The 18,651-nt window shown below is 47.1% G+C and overlaps 4 protein-coding genes and 1 long non-coding RNA gene across 10 annotated transcripts; 4 read left to right on the top strand and 1 right to left on the bottom strand.

Annotated features, from left to right (window-relative positions):
• Nucleotides 1–124: 124 nt before the first annotated feature.
• LOC118510763 (sodium/hydrogen exchanger 8) lies at nucleotides 125–3,600 on the bottom strand. Its single transcript, XM_036053016.1, has 2 exons — nucleotides 1,469–3,600; nucleotides 125–1,387 (listed from the first exon to the last, which is right to left on the bottom strand). Exons 1-2 carry the CDS (start codon nucleotides 3,362–3,364, stop codon nucleotides 1,205–1,207), a joined length of 2,079 nt encoding a protein of 692 aa, XP_035908909.1. The 5' UTR covers nucleotides 3,365–3,600; the 3' UTR covers nucleotides 125–1,204.
• On the top strand, nucleotides 3,590–4,234 carry LOC118510767. Its single transcript, XR_004906062.1, has 2 exons — nucleotides 3,590–3,708; nucleotides 3,778–4,234. It is a non-coding gene; the product is annotated as an uncharacterized LOC118510767 (long non-coding RNA).
• Nucleotides 4,235–5,055: 821 nt separating this feature from the next.
• On the top strand, nucleotides 5,056–13,748 carry LOC118510765 (S-adenosylmethionine synthase). 6 transcript variants are annotated; one of them, XM_036053024.1, is made up of 6 exons: nucleotides 5,056–5,155; nucleotides 5,774–6,085; nucleotides 8,208–8,285; nucleotides 8,361–8,483; nucleotides 8,738–8,850; nucleotides 11,655–13,748. In XM_036053024.1, the coding sequence occupies exons 2-6, from the start codon at nucleotides 5,974–5,976 to the stop codon at nucleotides 12,438–12,440; spliced, it is 1,212 nt and encodes a 403-aa protein (XP_035908917.1). In that variant the 5' UTR covers nucleotides 5,056–5,155; nucleotides 5,774–5,973; the 3' UTR covers nucleotides 12,441–13,748. The 6 variants fall into 6 exon arrangements, with proteins under 6 accessions (XP_035908917.1, XP_035908915.1, XP_035908913.1 ...); XM_036053022.1 differs by lacking the exon at nucleotides 8,738–8,850 and adding an exon at nucleotides 10,179–10,291 and having other exon boundaries at nucleotides 5,060–5,155; XM_036053020.1 differs by lacking the exon at nucleotides 8,738–8,850 and adding an exon at nucleotides 10,179–10,291 and having other exon boundaries at nucleotides 5,120–5,268.
• Nucleotides 6,092–8,201, top strand: LOC118510766. The gene is made up of 2 exons (XM_036053026.1): nucleotides 6,092–6,584; nucleotides 7,789–8,201. The coding sequence occupies exons 1-2, from the start codon at nucleotides 6,172–6,174 to the stop codon at nucleotides 7,898–7,900; spliced, it is 525 nt and encodes a 174-aa protein (XP_035908919.1). The 5' UTR covers nucleotides 6,092–6,171; the 3' UTR covers nucleotides 7,901–8,201.
• A 3,388-nt stretch (nucleotides 13,749–17,136) lies between the features above and the next one.
• LOC118510762 lies at nucleotides 17,137–18,093 on the top strand. The gene is made up of 2 exons (XM_036053014.1): nucleotides 17,137–17,271; nucleotides 17,375–18,093. Exons 1-2 carry the CDS (start codon nucleotides 17,209–17,211, stop codon nucleotides 17,642–17,644), a joined length of 333 nt encoding a protein of 110 aa, XP_035908907.1. The 5' UTR covers nucleotides 17,137–17,208; the 3' UTR covers nucleotides 17,645–18,093.
• Nucleotides 18,094–18,651: the final 558 nt, after the last annotated feature.

Raw genomic sequence — 18,651 nt, 5'->3', positions numbered from 1 at the left:
CCTCCGTCTTATCTTATCTTGGGGAGGCAAGGTAGCAATTAGATTGCCAGCGAAGCGCCACTCCAGCAGTTGAACCATCGCGTACAGCTGTTGGAAATGGGAGCGAAACATCTTGGCACCGATGCACGTTGTAGTTGCGCTGCCTTTACTTGCGAAACAGTTTGGTTTATTTGTAACGATAATAGCTTAGAGACACAAACAAAATTCCGTACAGAGAGGAAAGGAATAACAAACAAGCTGAACAACTCTTTCGAACTGTAGCTCACTGAGGCGAAAGGGGGGTATGAGGGGAGAGTAAAGGAAAACGGAAAGGTGGGAAAAACTTAAATCTCTAAATGTTACCGAGGAGCTGAGTTGATGCTAGATTCTGGAAAGGAGCACACGAATGTCACGCGCGTGTTCCACGCTGAGCTACCTATTGCCCTGTACCGATAGTGAGAATGGTATTGTTGTAAGCGTAAATTCAAGCGACATTTGCACCATGCTCTCCTAATAACAATACTTATTGTGCGTCGAAACGTTTCTGTCTACCCATTCTTTTTTTGTCTTACCGCGATACCATACTATAAATGAGCTTTCAATGTTTAAATGTTCAATATTTTGCATGTGCTACGGTACAATACAGTTCTTGATTATTGGCCCTATCTATTATCATGCAAACACTAGATTCAGTGGTACCGCCTGGGTAAGATTCTTTACTGGGTGAATAATTATGGCTGTGCTGTGTACTTGTCTATTACAAACAATCCTCATTTGGGTGGTATCGAGAAGACGGAAAAACAATAGCTACCCCACTACCCTGCGCAAAATGTTCCCATTCGTTCGTTTCCACCCCCGTTTGCGTTTTTGACTAGCAAATTATCACCCAATTATTCATTTACGTACACGTAATTTGTTTATAAGATTAAAAAACACAATAGCTAAAACGTTCTCCCCTTTTCTGCTTTGTTGCGTTGCACACGCGGACCAGTATGCGACCGGTTTACGTATGGTTCTGTTCGTATAACGTATTTCACAGCACATGCAAGCCGACCACTTACAGGAAGTCGACCGTACGCAAGGGTGACGTATCGTACAACCCATCGTTGCCGGGAAGGCAATCAACGCCAGCTTCCTTACCGTGGGCCGGATCCACCACAGACGATCCCGTCGGTGACGAGGGAATCGGTAGCGAGCGTATTGCATGTCCCGGTTTATCACTGGATCAAGATTTTCCGCCCCGACTGCTCGGCCCGGGAAATACGATGTTGGTGGTGGATCGTTCCGAAAGCGCGTCCGCATCCGGATCATCTTCATCCTCCTCGTCCGGATCGTCGGGCGATATTCTTATTGCCTGGTACCATTTGTTGGTCAAATCAGCCATCTGGCTCTTGCAATCGTGAAGTTCCTACCAAACCGGGGAGGTGGGGAGAAAAAAAAGCATTCATAATGTTACATCAACATCAATCAATCTATTTCTAGAGCCTACCTGATGCGTAAAGCGACGCGTAAAGAAAGGCGTAAAGAATTTCCGATCCCACCGGGTAAAGCCACCAATTCGCGACTGCGTAAAGCTAACCTCCTCCTCCTCGGTCAGCTCGGACAGATGCTCCGAATCGATCGCTTGGCCCCATTCGCGCGTCTTACTCAGCGACAGTGCCTTCTCCTTCCGTTTGCGCCCGGCACGGCCAGCACGTGACGCCCGCTTCACCTTCTTGCCACCCTGCAGATACTTCATGAGCGGCATCGTAGAACCGCCGAAGAAGAGTGTCGTAAACAGGACGATAATGAGCGTGGTCGTGATAACGACGTGCCGGGACTCTTCGGTCGAGAATTGCATGTGCAGCGAGAGCGCGTACGAAATGGCACCCCGGAGCCCCGAGAACCACATGATGAAAGCCATACGGTTGGTAATCTTGTGCTCGCGGAACCGGTTCACCAACCACGCCAGCGGGAAGATGTTGCAAGCACGCCCGATCAGACAGAGTACGATCGCCCAGATCACGAACGATAGCTCGCAGCGATGCTTGAAGGAAAAGATCGCCAGTCCCAGGTACGCAAACACGCACGTTTCCGCGATGAAGGCAAGCGTTCGCATCGTTTGTTGCATCGTAATTTGGGTGACCGTCGACAGGTTGAAATGGGTGTAGTGTGACATCACGATGCCGCAAAACAGAATCGCCATAATGCCGGACAGATGGATGCCCTCGGCCAGTACGTACGGTGCGTAGGTAAAGACCAGCATCAGGCCAAACTCGAGCGATGGATGCTTGCGCAGATCGATGTGCTTCAGCAGCAGGGCACTCATCAGCGCAAACACCACACCGATGCCGGCCGATGCAAAGAACATCATGCAGAAGGTGTTGAGCGCGGAAAAGATCGACTCGCCCGTGCTCGCGTCGGTACCGGAGTCGGACACCATCGGCATTACCGTCGTGGTGAGCACGATCGAAATGGCATCGTTCAGGATGGACTCACCGAACACCAACATGTTCAGTACCGGATCGACGTTCAGTGCGTGAAAGATTGCTACCGTGGCCACCGGATCGACCGCGGAGATAAGCGATCCGAACGCGAACGATTCGACAAAGTTGAGCCGATAAGCCACCTCCGCTAGCCCGAGTAGATAAACGCCGGAACCAATGACCAGCGCCGAAATGGTCGTGCCGATGATGGCAAACACCAGAATCGAGCCGATGTTTTGGAAAAAGTTGCCCTTGTGCAGATTGTACCCCGATTCGAAGATGATCGGTGGCAGAAGCACTAGGAAGAAGGCGGTCGGCGAAAACACCTCCTCCCGTTCCCAGTTGGCGATGTGCTTGACGGACGATACGTTCAGGATCAGCCCGATCAGGGCGCCCAGAAACACGACCACAATGCTTTCCGGCAGGTACTGGAAGCCGGTCTGCAGCATCATGTGTATCAGCAGTATGCCAAGCGCGATTACGCACAGGACGAAAAATATCGACATCGAGCTGTAGTGTTCCTGCTCCACGGCACTCTTTTCCGGTGACATGGTAACGGATGCACTGCTGTTGCTGCTTGCCGCAGTTGCAGTCGCCGATGACAGCAGCAGCGTTGATGCAGTGTCGACTGCAGTGCCATTCTTTTCCGCCGTAGCTGGAGCCGGAACGGGTGAGACGGTACTGCTGCTGCTGCTGCTGCTGCTGCTACCGGTTGCTACCGTCGTTGCATTCAAATGGCTCGCTAGCACTACGGCTGCAGTGGTCCCGGTCACTGTGCCTGCTACGCCGGGTGATCCGGCCGCGGGTCGTTGGATGGCCACGTCAGAGGCAACATTGTAAAACGAGGTAAACAGGAACGCACAGATCACGAGAAAGTAAATGCCTGCCGACTTCATCGTGTCCTTGAGCGATTGAGTCATAGCACAGAACACTGGCTGATGTTTTCCAATAGAAGCACTTGGCCGTTCCGAGTTTTCACTGACTTTCCGTTTTCACGCACGTCGAATGTTCGCGAGTTATTCGATGGTCCATTGCATCGTCGCTGTCGTCGTCGTCGTCGGTGACTAGACTTGTGTTTGAGTTTGAAATGTTTTTCCACCGAAACACGGGCAAACGCGCAGTGCACGGGACCAGACCAGAAGGAAGGAGATTTGAAGAGTTCTGGGTGGGGGGAAGAGTTGATAAAAACACCTGTCAAATGTCAAATTAGCAAAAGATAAACATTCGACGAAACACCCTGTACTTGGTTTGGTCGATGAAACAGGTGGTGTATAAATTAAGTTTTTTTCTGGTCATTTTGTTGGTAAAATGAATGTATTTCTTTTCATTTTAGGCACGGAAACAACTGTTTAATGCAATGGGAATGTTTAAAGCTCTTTCACACGACTAATATCATGCTCATGGGAAGCGATTCAAGGCCGTACGATGAAGCTGGAATCGTATTGATGTGGAGAATATTACCCAAGCCCATGCTGTGTCCGGTGAGTCCTGTTCGGCCACGAGTTCCAAACATACGGAGGACACCAATGTGAGAGTTTTCGTGAAGCGTGTGCTAGGGACTCTGCCTGATAATTTGTGCCTTGCTGTTTCTCCCGGAAGAATACGATAGATAGCAAGCAATTCTTCAGCAATCCGTCGGGCACACGATTTATAGAAGCACAACTATTTCGCGCAAATAGATTGTTGATTTGATCATGTCTTAACGACGTGCATAACCTCTCAAGGTCCAACGGAAGAGCACGAATATCGCTAATCAGAGGTAAAATAAATCCACCGACGTAGCTGACTAACTCCTTTGTCCAATTTTAGGTTCAATCCCGTTACTGTGTCAAATTTTCCTGAGGATTGTTCCAAAATTACTTTAAACCTGCCGTGACGACCAAGGTATAAACTCCTCATACGTCTATATGTGTCCCAAAATATCTCATTCAGGCATAGAACACGACGAATACATTAGGGATTTTTTTGGAGAAGCACTTCCCTTTAGTTCCTGGAAGCGATATATTTTAAGTCCAACCGGAAGATTCTCTATTCACACGACACGGGTCTGTTTGCAAAACGGCCGTTTGTTCCGGTTTGCGTTTAGCAGCAGCAGCGCACGCAATTATTTTTCGTGAGTTGGACCAAACGCGACGCATTACCATACGAATGGTATCTCGCGCGTGGTCGCGTGTTTGCAAGACCGTGCGCGCCGTGCTTAGCTGGAACGCGTTCAAGATCGACGAGACGACACAAAGCTTGCGCTTATCAAGCATCGAACGACTTGCTCGGAAAGGTATTGTGGAGCGCACCGAACCACGGTACTTCCTCGACGGTACATGTGTTGTTGGTGCTGGCGCTGGGGTCAATCGTGTTGTTGAAGTGATTTGAAATGGGCAACAAAAAATAACAAATCGCATGCCCGTAGCGGAGGAAGCCTTTTTTTGCCAGTCAGAATAACAACATCCAACGTATCGTACGCCTGGGCTGAGCTGGCTGGGGTGGGTAGTAGCGGATTGGCGATATGGCAACCAGTAGCGGAATGGTTATTTTGAATCTTTCGCAGTGATGTGAGGGTCGGGAAATCCTTATCAACCGTTCGACGCCGTCAACCGGTAATAATGACCGGGCAGATTCGGTGAGCAAAAATTCAAACAAGCTTTATAAAATATGCCAGCCCTAGCAGCTGGACGCTTAGTTGAAGCAAGACGCTCGAACGTGCTACATCTCTTGTGAGTTGGTTAACTAGTCGGAACAGTGCCCGATCGTCGTTTGTGATCAAGAGTTGCACAAGCAAGGATCGCAAAATCATCCTAGATTCAGTTGGCTGTTTGTGTGCAAATTTGTAGGCAAAATATTAGTACAACGCTAAAAGGCAATAACTCAACTATTATTGAATTCGAATGGTTCTAAAAGGGGAAAACCCTAGGAAAACATAAAAATATTTGTGATTTGTGTGGATTTGTTTAGCTAAGCTCGTTTGTCTAACCCATTTTTCAAATTAAACGCTTTAAATTGAAATCAACAACAACAGCTTTCAAAATAAGCCGTTTCTGCTACTGTCCTACTCCCCGAGCGTTTGACAGCCACTGTTCGGCAAAGCACTTCGGCAAAATGCTTCGCTCGCACTGAGGTTGCCTTTTCTCGTTCTCTTTTCCACAAACATTCGCGAAGCAAAGACGGGTTTTACGCGGGCTGCCGTTTTGCCGAAAAAGTTACAAGAATTTGCTTCCTGTTGTACCTCCCCGAAACTGTATTAATACCAGCCTATGCGATAGATATTTTTAAAGCTGTTATTTTCGCAACCTTCCCGTGCATTGTAATTGACGACATTTACTTTAACAAAACAGCAAAGGAAAAACCCCCCGGTGTGAAAAAAAAAGACCGTAGCTACGCTCCCCCCAATTGCCTGCAGTCCCGGAGAAGACGAAAGATTCTATACCGAAAGCGGAAAAAGTGCACCGTGTGTCGCCTGCAGTGTTGTGTGCAGTTTTTCGTGTGTTGAAAGTGAAAAATAGTGTCCAGTACCACCCCACCCTACAGCATCAAAATGCCGCAGACTAATGGATTCGCTCCGAGCACCAACGGCCACAGCGGCTACGAAATGGAGGACGGATGTTCCTTCCTCTTTACGTCGGAATCGGTTGGAGAGGGTCACCCTGGTAAGCTAGAATAGAATCGCTAACATTGCTCTGCCAGCAAAGTTTTTGTTGTAGCCCTCGATATATTGCAATCCGTGTGAACGCAGATGCTACGAAACGCGGCGAAGAGCGAACGACTGGTGCCGGCCGCGAGAGGAGTGTGCGGCGGCACTAAATATCAAAACCTGCGAGTCGTGTCGTGCTTTAGGAAAATGTGTGTGCGCTGCTGCGGTGATATTATTTTTAGGTTAGGATTGCGTGTGGGGAGGTTTCGAGACCCCATCGGCGGCGGATGGTTGGTCGGTCGGTCATGCATGTGTCCGACAGGCGTACGAACGATGAAGCTGTACCCCGTCCATCTCCCATCCGTCTGTGGCCTCATTGAAATGTTGACCGACGACGAAGACGACGGCGATGTTCTTAGGCAGGCATTGCGGGCGCAAGGGAACCACATCAGATCAAACGTAGAGCAACAAAGTTTCATCGAAACGAAAAGGAGCAATATTGCGATGGTTTTCGGGTGCGTTGCAATTTCCGGGTTTTCCTCGTTACGCAATTAAGCTGTTGAAAAGGGCGTGTTAGATGGATGATGGCAATGGGTGCGTGCTGCTCATCAGAATCAGAACGCTCCTTTGCCAGCTGTGGAACTGTTTCCATGGTGAACGATGAAATCGATCGTATCATCTCTGATTACACACGCTCACCTCGAATGGGATGTGAGGAACATCCGAGCTCGCCCAATCTCCCTGCAATCGTTGCTATGGCGTCGGATTGAAAGCGAATTCTGCTTGCGCTATTGATTTTTCATCTTCAAGCTCTCTTCCGCGTGTATGACGCTCGCCCCGGAGTAAGGAGATGGTTTACATCACGGGTGTACATTAACACCCGTGTTCTTGCATCATGTCGATTTTTGCGACGACGGCCATTACACGGTCGCGTGGGGTTGGGTGACGCATTTTAATTGACAGTGCTTCCGGCATTTGTTTTGTTCCGTGCACGACGACGAAAACCACGTGGAGGAGTCGCCTTTATTACGCACTATTTCTCAAGAGCAGCATGGGTAGTAGTGGCTGCTGCAGAAAGGTAGACGCACCGACACATTCATACGTCCCTTCTGGTTCGTGTCCCACCATCAGCAGTAGACAAGTGTGAGGCATGTGCCGGTGACACGATGAATAATCATTGGAACCGCGTGTTCCGCACATATTTTGTCCGATGGCGGCATGGCTGCGGATTTTTATCATTTCCACCAATACATCCGACTCTGCGATCGAACGCACACAATGCAAGCGATGTACAAAGGTGTTCGCTCTCTCGCACACACGTGCGCATGCATACTGAGCACGCACGCTTTTGCAGGTGTATGCGTGTGCGTGCGATTGCGGCTGTGTGTTTGTTTATATTTTTTTCTTCCCATTTTTGGCATTCTCTAGTGTTTTATGTCTTCAGGGGGATGATGTGTTTTGGTGTTCTCTTTAATGATGTTTTTTTTGTTTTTCCATCTTTTTCCTATCTCTATTTTTCTTTTGTACATTTTGCCTTCTCCTGGTTAGCATGCAGGAGACTCGCCGCAGGGTATCATTACGCGTGCTGGGGAGAGATGTTTCATTATTACAGCGCAGATAATTGGTGCTTTTATTTTAAATTATATTGAGCATGATCGCTTGAATCTGGCGTGTTTTTTAAGAAGGTTTACGGTGGTTCCATTTTGGGTTGAAATATAGTTACGCTACACGACGAACTACTACCCTACAGCAGCAACACACTCGGAAGTGTGATCATGAATCTTCCGGCTCATCGAAGAACCCTCCCATGGTTAACATGATACGGAAGTAAGCTCTTACACAGCGGATGTCCATCGAGAAGCTTCGAGATACTCCAACTGTTCTGAGCTACGAAACGAATGGCTTGTTACGGATCCTCATATTACAAACGGAAGATCTCCAGCCAACAGACTAGATTTTGGGTATAAAATTTAATACAAAAAGGAAATGATTTTGTGAAATGTCTCTACTCACTACACTCTTAGCTAATTTTTTTAAAGCAGAAAGCAAGCTAGCTTAGGTATTTTAATTTAAAGAAAATATTTATATTCATATAATACTGTACTGATTGTTGTTGATTTTTTTTGCCACTATTTCAGATAAAATGTGTGACCAGATAAGCGATGCCATACTAGATGCCCACCTCGAACAGGACCCGAATGCAAAGGTTGCTTGTGGTAAGTGATTTCGTTGTGCAGTTGTTAAGGTTCTCGTGCGCAGCGTTTTTAATAAATAATCTTCTTTTCCTACAGAGACCATTTCGAAAACTGGCATGATTCTGCTGTGCGGCGAAATCACCTCGAAGGCCGTCATCGATTATCAGCGCGTGGTACGCGAAACAGTGAAGCACATTGGTTACGATGATTCGTCCAAAGGTAATTTGTTGTGGAGCACTGGGAGTGTTACCTGTTTTACGTTATACACAAATACGCACATACACACACACGCCCTTGAACACAGTCCTTAAACTTCCAAAGTGCCCCATCCTTCCCAAAATCCACGATCCTGAAATAAGCGAATTTACAATGTCTTTTGATAAACGGCGGGTGCAAACGATACGATTACGTGCAACAGCAGCATCTGTCTATAATTTCCCACCATTTCTACCATGCCCCCGATATGAATGTAGGTTTCGATTATCGTACGCTGAATCTGCTGGTAGCAATCGAACAGCAGTCGGAAAACATTGCCCAAGGAGTACACGTCGATCGCGATGAGGACAGCGTCGGTGCGGGCGATCAGGTACGGAGACTTTCCAGTGAAAGTGTAACGAAGGGCAAGGGGGGGGGGGGGTCAAAAGCGGGCATTATGTGTAATCTTGTCCTGCGGCTGTGTGTTGTCTTTTTGTGGAGTAGAATAGAAGGCGTGTAGTAGTGCGATGTTCATCGGTGTACAGAAAGGTCATGCGGTACTGCGTCACCGAGGCATGGTCATTTTTTTTTTGTTGGTGAAGTTCATAAAACATCATTTTCAGACGGAATCATTATGAAGTTTTGTGTGACGTAATCCTCCTGGAACTTCGATCTGAGATATGAGTGAAGCTCCAAACTATTAACACTGCATGCGTGTCTAATCTATTTCGAGGGTTAAATCCAAACATTCTAGAAGTTTGTCTTACCAAATCTACATCGGAGCATGATCGATTGAACTACTACCATCCACGACGATGAGGACTGCAAATCACACCAGAGAGGGGTTCACAGGTTACACGAATGCTGGTCGTATTTTTTTTTTTTTACTGGTCCGACTCCTCTATCTGTACCGTCCAAATCTTCCACGGAACTAACTGACGATTTTTCAGATTAATCAGTTTAATCTTCTAACATGCGGGGATTGATAATGGAATCGGGACTCTGTCAGCAGTAGACATCTGTCTAGGACGGTTGGTGATGACGACGGCGACCATGGTTGTGCACGTGGTTGAACCATACCTACTACACCGTGGCCCAGACTCATCTCGTCTGACGTGGAATTCGTGATCGATTTGAAGTGAATTTGACGTCAACGACCGTACGATCTGATAGCGCGGGTCATGGGTTACGATCTGAAATGGCGGGATGTCTGTTACGGTGGTAATCAGGATCGAGCCTTCTGGAGCGTACTGTTCATGCGTATGTGTTAGGAAAGAAGTTAGCGGTTTTTCCTTAAAGCGAGGTTGACAATCCTGTTTGTCCTCTTCCTTTACCATCCTACCATATTATCCATATTACAGTCTCTTTCCAGCTTCAATCCACACAACAAACCACACACACACATACACATACAAACACACATACACAACATACATCTGTCGCCCCGAGAAGAGGTAAATGGAAATTAATAATATTTCACCCTTTTCTTATCTTTCTTTGCATGCATCGCAAAAAAAAAACGAAACGAAACAAAAATCAAATCGTCTCAAACATATTGTACGACGCGTGCGGGGTGTCGAAATAAAACCATTATTTGCATGACGGTGGGTGGTCTTTCATTTGGTTCACACCTTCGCTACACGAACGAACTTCCATCCAAAATCGGTTTGCAATCACCGGATGAAAATATGTCCAATGCATCCGTGGTGTCCTGTGCAGGGTTCGACTATAAGACATGCAACGTGCTGCTCGCGTTGGACCAGCAGTCACCCAACATTGCCGCCGGGGTGCATGTAAACAGGCCCGAGGAGGAGGTCGGAGCCGGTGACCAGGTTAGATTCACGAACTCGTTTACCCTTCCTGTTGGGGGGAGCTTGCCCTTTGGATGTGTGCGTGTGTGTACAGTTCCTTTTACTGCTCTATCCATTTCACTCTTACCTTCTGTTGGTCTGTTAGTTGTCCTTTTTTTTGTTTCTTTCCTATCGGTTGGTTTAGTTGGGATTATTATTAGTGGTTTGTAGAATATGTACGTAGAAGCTGCACGATACTTCACCTTTTCTGCACGTTTTCACCTTCGTATGTGGGAATCGAAACTCCAACATTCAAACCAATACCGTCGGATCACATTTGACCACGCAATCACTGTCGCGAAAATGAAATTAATATCTCGGGAAACGAATTGGTGTTGGCGTATTAGAAACTTGCTTACTTGCTTGTTATGTTTGGTTGCTTGCTTTATCTTTTAATTAACAAATTTATTACCCTTTTTTAAGCGTTCAATTACTTACACTAATCCTCATTAATATTGGCATGATCGCTTAAGTATGTTGTGTGCTTCAATCTAATGCTTTGAAAGAGGCGAGAAAGAAGGGAAACAACATCTGATGGGGCATATTAGCGGCATGCGTGTACGGTGTGTTGACGTCCTACGGTCCGATTGGAGGATTGCTATCAAGTTTAGCATTATTGGCCAAAAACACACCAGGCCTCCAGAGCGATACGTGGACGACGACGTGTACGTGCTGCAAAGTCCACGAAGAAGGTCAGAAAATGGCGCCCTTTCAACTTCTTCGCATGCTGCTGCGCGCGTCTGTCAAAACAAAATTCTGTCTGCGCGCCCCATTCATGATGATGACCCTCCAGCACACACACACACTCTCTCTCTTTCGATCAGTTGATGTAATATTATTGTATCAGTAGCAGTAACAAAAAATGCGAATAAAAACTAGGGGATTGGCTTTTAAACGGCGATAAGCCACAGCTGGCCTGAACTATTGACATGCTCTCTTCCAGTAGATTCTGCAGGCCAAGCGTTACTTTATTGTTGAAGAAGAAGGATCTGCCGGTTTGTGTTTTTCTCGAATGAGTCGCCATTCCAGCCATCAAATGGTCTAATTTTCTTCATCCAACCATGACGTCAGAGTGTTATTATTAGGCTTGGCTGTAAAATAATGCGATGAGAAATGAGATGCTAACAAATAGTTCTGCTTGTATGTATGCTTGTGCTTTCGCATGGTCAAATTGTTAACCGGATTCAGTTAGCGAGCGTTGGTAGCCGATTTTCAAATGCGACAATTGGTTTTGTGCATTTGGGGACAGTGTTTCGGACGCATCCGTTTTTGTTGCCTTGGAAAACCCTGTACTTACACTTTTACACTAACAAACAAATTTAAACCTTTTTCCCCCCCATTCCAGGGTCTGATGTTTGGTTATGCTACCGATGAAACGGAAGAGTGCATGCCGCTGACCGTCGTGCTGGCCCATCGGTTGAACGAGAAGATTGCGGAACTGCGCCGCAGTGGCGATTTCTGGTGGGCCCGGCCCGACTCCAAGACCCAGGTCACTGCCGAATACATCTTCGAGTCGGGTGCGTGCATACCGCAGCGGGTGCACACGGTCGTGGTATCGCTGCAGCACTCCGACAAGATAACGCTCGACGAGCTGCGCAAGGAAATCATGGACAAGGTGATCAAGGACGTGATCCCGGCCAAGTACTACGACGCGAACACGATCGTGCACATCAACCCGTGCGGGCTGTTCATCATCGGTGGGCCGCAGGGCGATGCCGGGCTTACCGGGCGCAAAATCATCGTCGACACGTACGGCGGCTGGGGTGCGCACGGTGGGGGTGCCTTCTCCGGCAAGGACTTCACGAAGGTGGACCGTTCCGCGGCGTACGCCGCGCGTTGGGTGGCCAAATCGCTGGTGAAGGCCGGCATCTGTAGGCGGTGCTTGGTGCAGGTGGCGTACGCGATCGGGCTGGCCGAGCCACTGTCAATTACGGTGTTCCACTACGGCACGTCCAAGTACAACCAGAAGGAGCTGCTGAAGATCGTGTCGGACAACTTTGACCTGCGTCCGGGCAAGATTGTGAAGGATCTGAAGCTGCGCACCCCGTTCTACCAGCGCACCAGCACCTACGGCCATTTCGGTCGCTCCGGTTTCCCGTGGGAGGAACCGAAGGAGCTGGTCGTTGAATGATGCCGTTCGGATGCGGTCGAGCCACAGCCGCCGCCGCCGCCGCCACCGTCATCCACTGTTGATGAGGAGCAGGACGATGCGTACCGTTCGAAGAGCGGTACGCCGACGGGCACATCGACAAACCACCCCGCCAAGGGTTCGGATGAGCGGGACGACGGTGCAGCCAGTGCTTCGAAGAAAGCAAAACTAGATTTAACCGTGTCCGCTACGTTGCCGTAAATGCTTTTTTTTCATATCGATTTTTCTTAAGCTTAACCTTTTTTTTATAGTAATATTATTGCTCATTTTGTCTGCTGGTTGGGAAAGCTGGAGGATTGCTTGCAGACACCATTTTTAACCCGAGGGTGGTTCGTCTTTATTAAGTTTTCTATTATTCTATTGTGTTTGCCCAAACCCCTCTTCCAAACTCCACCTCCACCTCACATCCCCAGTAGAATCTTGTATAAGCCCGTCTTTAGCTATCGCATTAAGTACTTCAACTACAAAGCAGCATTACTGACGAAATGCGCAGAGCAGAGAGAGAGAGAGAGAGAGAAAGAGAGGAAGATAAAGAGAAAAACGAAGACAATGTACTATGTTAGCAGGAAAAAAGTTAAGATAGTCGTAAGAAACAAACAATTGTGCGTGTGTGTGCGTGGACAACCCCCATGTCGTCCCGCGCAGCACTCGAGCGGAGCTAGACCATTCGGTTGGCCACAGCAGGAGGAGGAAGGACACCCATTTCACACATCAAAAGTGCACCACGACGACCACGGGAATACTATCGCCTGGTGGGGTCGGTTGGTAGCTGCCTGCTGCAAAATCTGTTGTCCGGGTGTGAGGAAGATTGCCGAACATTTGCCTTCCGTAGGCCACTAACCAGAGATAAAACAACTAATGGAAGAGAGGCATTACGACGTACGTTCGCCCGCATGGTTACCGACATTTGTAAAGGTCTGTCGAATATTAGCGATTACTGGAAGAGAAGGGACAGTTTGGATTGATCAGGAGAGCAAATGTTGCTATCCATGAGGCAAACGAGAAGCGTGTACAGGAAACCGCCTTTTATTTGGACTTCAAATGAGACGCAAGCTAAGTAAGATCGATTGTTCGGTTAGTTAGTTTAGAAAAGCCCGTTCGCTTCAGTTCCTTTCCTACACACAGTGATGAGCATTTAGCGCGTGAGACCGGGAACTAAACGGAAGATTCGCTTGCGGGGTAGAGAAAAAAAGAATGCAAAAGGTGCTGTGTGCTATGAGGAAGCTTAAGTTGCGTTGCGCTATCCATCCTTTACGGGCTAACACACTTCCCCGGCACAAGAAGTTAGAGGGACTACTGGAGGATTAAATTGACATACCCTCGCGGGGGGGTGTATATCAGTCATTTCCGCGATGCCCAATTTTATGTCTACTGCCATTGGTGCCCGTTTACAAAACGTTAGGTAGTATCACTCAGGAACAACCCGCGCTCATCAGCCACATTCTGCACAAATATGTTCGATCGTTCTGCGTAAACTGCCATTGCGTTGGAAAATGGGGGAAAATAAGCCCTCTTCATGCAGTGTGCATGCCGTTGTTTTGTGATTTTAGGATTTAAAATCCATAAATTTAAATTCTAAGAGTACGAAATTGTGACCGGCTACAGCACACTGAAACACAGACACACAGATTTGAATGCTTTAGAGACAGTAGTAGTAACAAACAAAATGGCGGAACAATTGCAAAGTCCAATGAAAATGCGCGGTTTCATCTTCCTCACGCGACCGGCCCAACGTTTTGTGTTGTGTTTACGAAAAGGATTTTATTTGTGGAAAAGAGCTTTTTCGAAAATACTCCGGTCCGCCGAATGGTCGAAGGCTGCCACTCGGTACAACAAACAAACATAACAAACAAACAAAAAAAAAAAAACGTTGAAAAATTGTGTATAAAAGTAAAAGAAACAATGTCTCAGAGAAGCAAAAAATAAAAAGAACCATATAAACATTGGAAAAAGAACATACAATATAGATTTATTAGCTCTCCATGATGCACAGACACGTACACGGAGGAGATAATACCAGTTTGAATAATATTGAACCATTTGCCGCCATCTCAACATTCATTCATGGAGTGGGTGATGTTAGTTGTGCTAACATTTCTGATTTTATAGTAGCTCGAGAGACCGAGAGAGAGAGAGAGACAGAGAGGAGTGAACCACAACAAAATGTGTTTGAGGTCGGCCATATTGCTTCTGTATGCCACGCGGCCATAAGCCAATAGATAGGAGGACACTGTGTATAAAAGGACAGGATACTGGAACGTTGAGAATCGCCGAACAGTTCTTGGAGCGCTATTAGAACTATAAGCGTATAATTCGTAGGCTTTTTCTTAACTTTCCCTTAGGGAAACCAAGACATCATCAGTTTATCTGATTTCAGCTGGATGGTAGTAACTATAGTTATACCAATCCTCTCTTATTCAGCATTTTAAGCTCTGCGTCACAAGACGGAAGACTTCCTGGAACCAACGGAAGACCAACGAACTTACCTTCCATTCTTATGTCCTCCTGGACCGATCGAACTTTCGATCGCCGCCATATTTCTCTGCCTGGCAGATCACTTTTTGCTTTTGCTTATCGTGAGTGCCAACGGAAGTTGTCACCAAACAATCGCCGTAGGATGTGTGGGTGGTAGGTAGGTTTCGACATAGAATGAAGCAGACCACTAGCTACTGTGCCAACGGTCTTGCAACGAAAAGCCGATCAACATGATCGATGGTACAAAGTCAGTTCAACTGATGGTGAATAGTGCACTGCAGCTCGTAAGAAGGAGGCTACTCTTGCTCTTGTATTTTGCACATACATTTTATAAGTTTAGAAGTGAAACTCCTGTACCCCTGCATATACACAGCACACTGAAGAATCGTAAGAGGGAAAGCGTAACATGAACTCCGCGACAGACGATGCTCCAGATGCTGCCGACAGGCACTGCAGTGTCCCAAGACAACAATAGCACAACCCGCAAGAAAAAGTGTAAAACAACAGCAAGATGCATCATAAAATCGTATAAAAGTGTTGCAAAACAGATTTGTCCTTACTATTATGGTATAATGATTATTGCTATTGTTTGTCAGAACGGATGATTGTGTCGACAGACGAAGTGATTACAAAAATACAATCGACCGCGCGCCCCCTTCACACTTCTTATTCCATTTCAAGCGTTTTGAGATATGATGTTGTGGAAAGAATGTGGGTTTTTGTTAGGTTTTGATGGTTGAAGAATGAAAGAAATTTATTAGGGGAAGGACAATTCGGAGACTCGAAGGACTATCCCAGGACTGATGACACAGAAACCATTTCTTGAGGGACCATACATGTCCCTGTTATATCATGGGAAGTTCCTATCTTGTCCTAACAAAAACGAAGACTCCTTAACAAACTTCTCCGATCAAGCTCCATTATAGAGTCAAGTTTTACGGTCAAGATACTGTACTAGAAGTTGACAAAATCATCTTAGGCCGCAATCGAGAGGAGGTTGCTGTTTGCAAGATTAACATTGGAGAGCACATACTCCAAGGAACTTCGTCTTTCGGTGTGCCATCTCATCAACCAAGCGGATGATTTGGAGCTCCAATAGTCCTACCTATCCTCAGCACTCTGGTCCATCAAGAAGTCTCGCCTGCAAAGGGGACTTTTCCTTCAAAAGACCTACACCTTTAAGTAGTCACGTCCAAGGTATATAGATATAGAAGGTAGAGTTGTTTAGAGAAAATTGACATTTCTCGACCTGACATAACAGTTCCGGGGTGATCGAGGGGAAGGGTATTGAGAAGAGTGATGGCAGCGTCGGAGGAGGCGCCGGTGGTGATATCGCTTGCGATTTTTTGACGAAAAATGCAACCAAATATCGTCAATCTTCTGTGGAACAACATTTGATATGCGAAGATGACCCATAAATTAGCGAAATTGCTCAAGGGATTGAGAATCGAGGCTGTTTGTTCATGTTTGTTGCCCCATACCATATGTTTTTGTAAACAAACTCTGACATAACTCGACTAAAATGTCGCCCTGTCAAATCGATAAAAATTCACCTTCTAAATACATACACCTTGGTCACGTCCATCAAGAACTCTCCTTGTCACACAAATAGTTCGGGTCCTCATTAGGGATGGGTCATACGACTCTTCTCAAGAATCGACTCGGAGTTGGGTTTGTTCAGATGGGAATCCTGGTTGACCCGTGGGTGCTTCGTGTCTGAGTCGTCCTGTAGCGATTTCGGGACGACCCATAGATTAGACTGAACTCGTCGAACTCACAGGTCAACCCGAACTCGTTGCACCCACCTGTCGACCCGAACTCGATGGAACTAGGAATACGACCTTAACGATACCGGGTCGCTTACGGGCCACCGATCTGGTAGGTTCGGGTCGACCAGCCCATCACTTTGTGGACTCCTCATCGTTTAGTCGGTACTACCGGGAGTCCGTCCAGGGGCCTTGTTACTAAAGGAATTTCTTCTCTGGCACTACAAAGGTCTTTTTTGCTATAGGTGGCTTGATTTTACCGGTAACTTGTGATAGTCAGTCCTGCACACAGCGAGGCAGTCTGGATGGGTTTTGAACCCCGGTCCTGTCGTGTGAAGATCGGCGGACCGCCCCAAAATTTAATTAATCTAAGATTGAGAGCCAAGGAAGGAAGACCAGGGTAACCAATTTGAAGCGAAGGATGCTCGGCCATCAGCAGTTACGGGACTTCGGAAAACCTTTTCACCTTTACGAATCCAACTTGAACCGAGTCATGTCACGTGTGTACGATGATTATTTTTTCAGCTCCCAAATACCCACCGATTACTTGGGCTGTACCATCCGATAAGAAGGTAAGCACCAACAGAGAGGGAGTTAATCCCTCACACAAACGGAAAGCTCCAGCACAATGAGCTATTAATTAATATAAACCGTTCGTTACTTCTATCGTTACAGCGAAAAACAAAACCACCACCAGCGGCAACATCGTGCGGTGAAATGCCTGTTGCTTTTGACCGTCCCATTTATCAGCCTTGCTGCTGCTTCGATAGCGTGCCGGGAGAAGTTCCGCTTGTGATTGATTGTCAAGTTCAAGTTCAAATTGAAACGTTTTCCTGGCGCACGAAGCTAGAGCGGTACGCGTCCCGAGCGAGCGAACTCGGGAAACTCGTGCAAAACATGATGCTGTGCACCAATGGGGGGATAGCGATTCCAGCTGTTTGGTAGTCTCGTGAAAGGTCGTAAATGGGTGGTGCAGTATTATTTTGTTATGATTGTAGGGTTCAGAGAATCGAACGGTGTGTGTGTGTGTGAGCCCGTTCACGCCCGTTTAATCCATCCCGTCGCTTGAGGATCGGTGTGAAACAGTGCAAACGGGCGAAAGATTATGGGCACGGTGCAGTTGAGCAGTTGAGCTACTATTATGTTGCACCACGGATGATAAGATCAGTCGCTGCATCTGCAGATTAGCATGTGCCGCTGCATGGGAAGACGCAAGACCCGGTATCGGGGCCAAACTTTTGCTCTAATCATCACCTCACCTGAGCATAATTTGTGGCTTGCTTGGCAGGGTTCAGTGGCCCCCGTCGTGCTGGTGGAGAATGCAAGATGCGATTTTCCTAATCTGTTTTGATGATCGTGCGATTCTTTTCCCGACCCGTGTTCTAACGGCTGGATAGACTGTGGTGGTGGTCGTGGAAGCGCACCGACGGAGGATAATTTGTGGCGCACATCTGCCAACGAAAATAAGGTGCGATTATGAGGGTCGATTTGCTGAATGGCGAATCGATCTTTCCGAACGCAACTCATTTGAAAATTCCAAGCCAAACTTCCCCCCAACGCGTATTCAAGCACAGTAAATCAAGCAAAAATTAGCAACGTGCAATCAAATATTCAAATGAAAACACACACACGAGAAATCAAATTAAAATGATTATTGATTACTGGTGAAGCGCAAACTGGCCGCTGGAATCTGTTGTCCACCAGCAGCAAAAGCATTCAAAGAGAAAGCGTTTACAACATCCCGCTGCATTAGAACCGCTAAAAGCAGGCCCCGAAGTAGTCTCGCGTCGTTCCAAGCGCGATCATTCTTCGCCGTTTGATGTTGTTCCGCTTCGCACTCCATGCTTCGAAATTGCTTTTCGGACTGGGAAAACAGGGAAACGAAATATATGATCGTCGGCCGGGGGGAAATTGGTTTTTCGCTGAACGATCGTTATGGCGCTTTTTTTGCG

Source organism: Anopheles stephensi, chromosome 3 (assembly GCF_013141755.1).
Source record: "Anopheles stephensi strain Indian chromosome 3, UCI_ANSTEP_V1.0, whole genome shotgun sequence".
In the NCBI taxonomy this organism is placed as follows: domain Eukaryota; kingdom Metazoa; phylum Arthropoda; class Insecta; order Diptera; family Culicidae; genus Anopheles; species Anopheles stephensi.
This window is presented reverse-complemented; position numbering and strand designations above follow the sequence as displayed.